The 8,081-nt window shown below is 41.5% G+C and overlaps 1 protein-coding gene across 1 annotated transcript in view; it reads right to left on the bottom strand.

Moving 5' to 3' along the window:
- Window positions 1-8,081, bottom strand: part of LOC121929004 (vitellogenin-2-like) — a 58,798-nt gene that overhangs the window by 6,014 nt on the left and 44,703 nt on the right. The window contains 4 exon segments of the mRNA XM_042464328.1: window positions 82-270; window positions 773-889; window positions 1,754-1,804; window positions 2,436-2,699. Of these exon segments, the coding sequence (XP_042320262.1) occupies window positions 82-270; window positions 773-889; window positions 1,754-1,804; window positions 2,436-2,699 (621 nt within the window).

Consider the following 8,081-nt stretch of genomic DNA (forward strand, 5'->3'; position numbering starts at 1 on the left):
AAATGCCATTTAGTCCAATCCCTCATCGGCCCTTGGTCATCCTGCTCTGAGGGAACACCTGCATGACTTGGCGAGACTCACCATTGCTTTGTAAGGACTCAGCATTCCAGATTCCAAGCAGACAATTGGCTTGCCGGGACGTGTGAAGTTTGTCACAGTCATTCTAAATCTGGTGGGAGTTTTAAACACCAGAGCATCAACTCCATGAGGTTTCTTATCACGACGGATGATGCGGAGATGTGCAACCAGAACCTTTACCCATTTTTTATCCTGAAAGGAAAATTGGGAAACATTTTAAAGTTGCTGCTTGATAAAATACCACATATGTGTTGTTTTGAGTGTATCCTTACAAATGTCTTCAGGCAATATACCTGCCCACATAAAAGTTTCTCTAAATTACTCCTCCATTTATAATGAAACCTAGTGGAATCTCATAAACAGATTTGCTTTATTTTGGGCCAAGGAATATTTGAAATATTTAAAATATATTGGTACAGCCCAATATAAATAGATGTGGCTCACCTAGTAATTTGGCCAGACCTGTTGAAGCTCTTCCCCCCAGGGTTCCCATAAGTGTCGGTGCTAATTCACCAACTTCCAGCTCATATTAGAGATATATGCCTGCTATCCATTAAGGAAAAGGTCCAGATAAGCAACCTATGGTCTGGAGTCTTTTCAGTCTGCTTTCTGATCATGGCATTTTCCCATTTCTACAACTTAAGTTCCTAAATTCATATCACAGTTGCTAAAGGAAATACATTTCAATACTTACTGAATAGTCTATATTGTCCTCAATGCTGGAGTGAAGAGTTGGAATAGAGGAGCTGCTGCTATCATCACTGTCCTGGCTGCTGCTCTGTTGCTTTTGGTTGCGCTGCTGTTTGCTTACCTGGAAAAACAAAAAACATCTCTAGAAGGTAGGACAAGTCCAGACTGCACAGTGGGGAAAGCTGGCTTCTGTAACTGGGAAGTTTGCTATGTAGCCTTTGAAGAGCCTAAGAGATGCCACTATTTCTTCTGTGGTGATAATAAAATCTAGGAATTTAAAGTTTAGGAATACTCTACTCTGCAAACTGTAACAGTGAGAGGGAGGGATGAGTGAGATGATGTAACCACCACTGACAGTGAAGAAGGAAGGGTACACCTTGGAAAAGTTACTTTCTTGAGCTGTGGCTAGTATCTTATTCTTAGTCCCAACTAGATTAGAGTTATTGAATCAATGGGATTTAGTGGCATATTTACCATCAATAATCAATTCAGTGGGTATACTCTAGTAATTAATACAATGCATAATTCAGGCCTACAATTCCCACAGTTCTCCAACCATCATGGTCAATGGGAATTGCATTCCACAAGGTATATTTTCCAGGTTATAGATGCCATGCAGACACCCCAACCGTCTTCAGCCACTCTTCTAACACAGCTATTGTTGCTGTTTACAGTGATAATTCAGCTTTTTTTTTTAATTGGATGGGAGGACCAAGGGGAGAATGCTGCAGTTTAGGATGGAGACCAGCTGACTTCACAAGAATAAATGAGAAGAGAAATGGTGCTAATAACTGGAGGAGTGGGATAGTGTGCTTGTCCCCCCCCCCCCATATATTCTCTAAGCGTGACATCAGTAAAACAAACATTTCAAAAACTTTAACATGCCTAATTTTCTGTTGATCATTTCCTGGCTTCGAATTTTTGCTCTTTCCAGCTTTTTAAACCAGCACTTACGTCAATTCAGCTGGTGGGGAGGGGATCTTACCTGCTGTTTGACTGATCTGAAACTGAACTGGTAAATTTCTTGTCGACCTCCCTTTAAAAAGAGAATAAGAAAAAAAGCATATTGAAGGAGGAGAAATTATTTTTATTTTTAATATGCTTGTAAAATAAAGCTGTACATTCTGGCACAGCTTTTGAAATCTACTGAAGGGCCTTTCCAGCTTCAAGAATCAAACACTTGGGCTAGCTAAACAGCCTAGATGGAGGACTCCTCTGCAAGATTAGTTGATGGGTTCCTGTAAGTTCTACCCGAGTCACATTTTGCACATGGTGGCCACCAGGAACATTGATTTGCTTCACCTTTGGATCAGATGGAGCTATCTTGCTCTGAGCTTTTTGCAGAGCCCCTCCAGCCTGATCCAGTGGTGCCGCTAGCTAGGGTGTCAGCTGGTGAGGAGGGTATCACCCAAGAAAGGCATGTGTTTGACTCTCCTGTTGGACCATCACCAGACTTCCTCCCCATGGAGAAAGCCCAGTGGCAGAACTGCCAGGAAGGACAAGCATTCAAGCTGCATCCTGCTCCGAAGGGGAAGAGGGCCCAACTGAGTGTCACCCCTCATCTGAGGTTTCCCCCAGTGCAGCCCACACCCCAGTGATGCCACTGACCTGATCTTGCCCATTTCAACACTAAGCAGCTCTACACAAAGTAATGATAACACAGGTACCTTCTTTCTGGAATCCTCATGACTCTCACTGCTGCTGCTGTCGCTGCTGCTGTCACTACTGCTACTGTCACTACTGCTACTGCTATCACTGCTGCTGTCATCACTGCTGCTGCTGTTCTCACTGCTGCTGCTGCTGCTCTTGTCGCTGCTGCTATCGCTGCTCTTGTCACTGCTGCTGTTGTCGCTGCTGCTGCTGCTCTTGTCACTGCTGCTGCTGCTGCTCTTGTCACTACTGTCGCTGCTGCTGCTGCTCTTGTCACTGCTCTCGCTGCTGCTGCTCTTGTCACTGCTGTCGCTGCTGCTGCTGCTGCTGCCATGCATTTTGCCTCCTTGTTATTCTTCCTGTTCTCATATATTCATGAGTTCAGTGCTTTTCACTGTGTACCTTAACAGCCATGCAGCCATGTTGTAGCATGCATCTTCATTCTGAGAAGAAGGCTCCAGTTCTTTCCTGAAAGGCTTGGAGAGGATATCTTGTCAGAAGAGTTCAACCAAGGATGAGTGTTAAAGTAAGACATTCTTCTTGGGGTGTGTTTACACATACATGCATATTGTCCTGTTGTAAATGTCATAATTCCCTAATCTTGCAGGCTTTTGATGGGGAATCTGATGACTAACAGTTCTTCTTTTTGAGAAAAACAGTTGGTTTTTTTTTATTACTGAGTACTTTTAAAATAATTTGGCGTGTCTGTTGCCTCTGTTTGTAGATATTGCAACTTATGACCACTCAGATAGGTTTTATTTTATATACTGACACTTGAGGGAAACAAAGGTTAAATGAGAGTTTTGTAGGAGATGTTTGGAGGCAATAGAAATAGAAAAGTTAAATTTCTAGGCTAATTTAAGGCATACCTAGAGCTATCTTGTTATAGAAGTCAACATCATCTGCCAAATGTACAAAGAAGGATGGAGTCAGTCCTACACACACTTACCATTGGCTTGCTAAGGTTGGAGAAATTTTGACACCACCCTTAATGCCATGTCTCCAATGCTGTGGAATATTATTGGGGTTTGTAGTTTGTTGTGCCACAGAACTCTCTGACAGAGAGGGTGAATGTTTCGCAAAAATCCGTTCCAGAATTCCCTAGCATTGAGCCTGGCAGTTAGTGATGTCAAACTGGATTTTTTGGTAGTGTATATGCAGTCTCACTCAACTGAATGGGCATACTCTTGAATAAAACCTACTCACTTTCTGAAGTTTCTGAAATTTCCTCAACTATCTACATGTTTTCTGTATGTTAAACGCTAATACTGCAAACATAAGCTATACCTCTGAAAAATCAGCTATCTAAAATGAGCTAAATCAACTTCCTTTACTGTAAGCTGTATTGTTGTTAAACCGCTTTGATCAATGGAAAAAATGGTATATAAATAAATTTATTATTGTTTTTTTATTCTATATGTAGACAGAAGCATTTCAGATTATTTGGTTCAGAGATTTTCTAGGCTTGGCCAGGAAAGATGTTGGCAACCACAGCCACTTCTAAGCCTTTCTTGCTTTTGTGCAATACTAATTACCCTAATGGCACCAGTATAATATTAAGACCACTGTATAACGTGGTCTTCTGTTTGCCGTGCACACTTTGTATATGCTGTGTTGCTACTTAGAAATACTGACTTGGCTATGTTCCTGTCAGCAATCAAGAGCATCCTACAAACCCAACCCCAGAGACCTCTGCTTTACATGCCAAATCTACCCTGTGAAGTTCTGCTTGGAGACCGTGAAGAAAACAAAGGATGTTGTGCCCATACGGAGAGAACATGGATGCACTTCTTATGTGAAGCCCATGAAGTGAGGATTCTGCTGACACCCCGGTACCATCCTCACACCAGAAGTTCTCTTTTCAATTTTGTAAGCACTTAGAAGTTATATACATTTTCTAATGTACATATGTCATCTGTGCAGTTGTTGCTATGGAGAAGATCAAAGGGGAAATTCAACAGGTCCTTGATTACCCAGGATGAAAGAGAGATAAAACGTCACGGAGGAAAGGTATGTACATGACACAGAACTTAAACAATCCCATAAAAGCAAACCTTTCTACAAAGCATGCTATATAGACAGCTTTGCTGAGACTGTACCATTTAAGGCCAAAAACATTCAGGCTCTTGAGCTAGGAGACAATTTTCTTTCATTATACTCTTTTCATACTGCGATGATTGGAGTACAGATGAGCTTTGATCCTATAAATATCTATAAGAAATGTAACAGGAAAGTGTTCTTCACTTTGATTAATGACCTTAGTGTGCATCATTTGACACAACTGACTTCAAGCCATGTGAAACACTAGAGAGAAATATTATCAACCTTTTGGCCAAAAACACTGCTTGTAATGATGAAACTTTCTGTGGAACTCTCCCTCATCTTTCCCAACTATTGCTGAGACTAGAGGATAAGAAAACCTAGAGATTCTTTGGACAGGGCAAATGTATTGGGAGGAAGCTGCAGTATTGGTTCATCTAATTCTCAGGGTTTTGTTTGTTTTGTTTTTAACTAGTCAACCATGTTTCTATTGTTTGGAATTATTTTCTGGCACTTCCTGATGACAGCTTAATATTTTATTCCCACTTACGTGGGTCTTTTTCTAATTTCAAGGCATATCTGAACAATAAACTCTCTTCTCTTCCCTATTATTTTATTATTGCATTACAGTGGGTCAGTGACACTGGCACTTTTGTACTATGGCTTTATAACTCCAAAACAAACAAAAAAGAGGAAAAAATTTGCCCTACCAGCCCACCTCAACAAAATGCCCCTGGTGATTTTTAAAAAAATATGTTTGTAAGAGCTCTCGTGCATTTTCCCTAACTGGTTTCAAAAATCCAAATGGAATGAATGGGCCAAAAAGCGGTAACATTGGGCAAACCCAGCAAAACCAAATAAGCTGTATCATGAGATTCTACTTATGTAGAGCAATTTGGCAGCGCCATGCATGGGAATGTGAAGCTACATTACAAAATCATTCCTTTGAGACGTCAACCCAAGAGGCTTGTGAAAAACCACCAAGAGTGTAGCCATCACCACCAGTATCCTTTGCTCACAGGATGAGTGCCAGATTTCCCAGTTCCACCTGAAGGCCAGGATGTTCCTGCACACTTGAGTATCTACCTGTCTGTGGCAGTGATGGGTGAGACTTACCCAACAAAATGTAATCTTTTGCAATGCCAAACGGTGAGTAGATCACAAAAACAGTCTTATGTAACAAATTAATGTTCTCAGTGCTTTTTTTACCCTTTCAAGACAAAGATACTGTAAATGTTTCTCAGAAGAAATGAGGATTTTTAATTTTCGCAAATAATACAGCGAAAGCATGAGTACTCAGTATATTATTGGTAGTACTGTGTGTACTCTTCATTTTAATGCTGAAAAACTTAGTTGAATTGCATTCTTCATGTCATATCCCCCCTCAATTTTCTAGATCTAGCTTTCATTTGATTTCTCCGATATTTCATTATTCAAGACCTATAAATTATTCCCTTATTAATCATTCTCAGTCGACTTTTCAATAAAAACTTATCAGAAATTGTGAAATTATGAGGTGGGTTTCTACCTGTATTGTGGCAGGATTGTCCTTTGGTTCAGAATTCTGGGGTGAAGTGTATTAAAGATTATATAATAATAAGCAAGGATGTTTATTTGAGCAAAGAGAATTGTATAACATTAAATTTGTAATAAGGGAATGAATAATAATGAAGAAAAAAAGCAGTAAAAGCAGCACAAGCTGTGATAGAATCATGCTGGAAAGAAAGTAAAAATTGGAACTTGATAAGATAGATAGTATATTGGAGATAACTTGCTGCTTGATATTATTAGGACAGAATTAAAATATAATGGAGAAAGGAGGAGAAGCTTAGAACGGTGTTGGGAAATTCTGCTAGAGAAGTTCAAAGGGGATACGGACTACCATGAAGTCAATATGTAATTAAATCCATAGTCCACTATTGAATGTAGGTTTTTAATTGTAAACAGTTTTATTGATTCTATCTCTAATAAGCCAGAGGAGGAGGGGGGCATGTGAACACTGTTTGTATCTACAGTATGTTAAATAATTCAATTTTTAAAAAATCAAAAAATGCTGAAAAACTTTAATGTCTTTCAGGCTAAGTGGAAACCAGATCACAATAGAACATGAAGGTGAATGTGAGCAAGAGGAAATCTACTACTTATATCCTTCCCTGTGAAAGAAACAGCCTTCTACCAAGGCCTTGCTTTCTTGTGCACAAAATAGGTAGGCAGAGGGACCTGATGGTCTTTCTGCCCCATGCCACCCCTATATCCAAACCCTTTCTTATGTGGACAATGCTAATTTACACTATGACAATCACATGGGAACTTCCGTCTGCAATCTCTTCATCCTTGCCTGAGAATGAATTTCACTGAACTACATTTTGGAGATCCAATGTGTTCATCAACACTGAGTAGTATATAGTAATATACCATAAAAAGCCAGTGGTTTTCTGCTGCAAAAGAACACAACTACCAACAGCAACTGTTTCATTATGCTCAAAGACTCTTCTTCCACTCAAAAGTAATGAAAGGAACCATGGAGCAGTGCTTTAATACCGTATCTGTTGCATTATTCTGTTAGTTTATTTTAACAGATGTCAACAGATTGCTATAAATAAATGTGTTGTTTCTAATGCTGAATTCCACATTGTGTCCCTGTTCCGAATGCACAACGGAGTAAATGGTAAATATTTTTATTGTTTTTTTATTAAACATACCTACAAAATACATACGACCATAAATGAGTAAATATTTTAAAAAAATGAAAATATAAATTGTAAGAAATTTCACATTTGTAATATTGTTTCTCCGCCTTCCTCTCAATCACCCTCTAGGGTGGAATCACACCTACAAAGGGCCTTCCAAGCCATCCAAAAGCAAGATCCTGACCTAGATGAAAACTCAGATAGTTCCATCGATTCCTCTTCCAGCTCTGACTCTTCTTAACCTGCTAACTAAGCCAAGGAAAGGTAGAAAAAAGCAAGTGATAGCAGCAGCGACACCAAGAGCCGCCGTGATAGCAGTGACGCCGCAGCAGTGACAGCAAGGGTGAAGGAAGCATTCCAACCGCCACAAGTCCAGAGAACGTTCTTCAGCAGCAGCCAGCGACAAGAGCCGCCGCAGCGACCGCAGTGACAAGAGCAGCAGCAGCGACAGCAGCGACAGAGCCGCCGCAGCGATAGCAGCGACAAGACAAGAGCAGCAAGCAGTGACAGCAGCGACAAGAGCCAGCCGCAGCCAGCAGCGACAGCATCGACAAGAGCAGCAGCAGCAGCGACAGCAGCGCCGACACAGGCAGCAGCAGCAGCAGCGACAGCAGCAGTGACAAGAGCCAGCCCGCCGCAGCGACAGCAGCGACAAGCGCACGCAGCAGCAGCGACAGCAGTGAATAAGAGCAGCAGCAGCAGCAGCGACAGCAGTGACACGAGCCAGCAGCAGCAGCCAGCGACCGCAGCGACAAGCGCAGCACAGCAGCAGCGACAGCAGTGACAGAGCGCAGCAGCAGCAGCGAGGACAGCAGCGACACAAGAGCAGCAGCCGAAGCAGCAGCGACAGCAGTGACCGAGCAGCAAGCAGCAGCCGCAGCGACAGCAGTGACAAGAGCCGCAGCAGCAAGCAGTCAGCGACAGCTCAGTTGA

This window comes from Sceloporus undulatus, chromosome 4 (genome assembly GCF_019175285.1).
Source record: "Sceloporus undulatus isolate JIND9_A2432 ecotype Alabama chromosome 4, SceUnd_v1.1, whole genome shotgun sequence".
In the NCBI taxonomy this organism is placed as follows: domain Eukaryota; kingdom Metazoa; phylum Chordata; class Lepidosauria; order Squamata; family Phrynosomatidae; genus Sceloporus; species Sceloporus undulatus.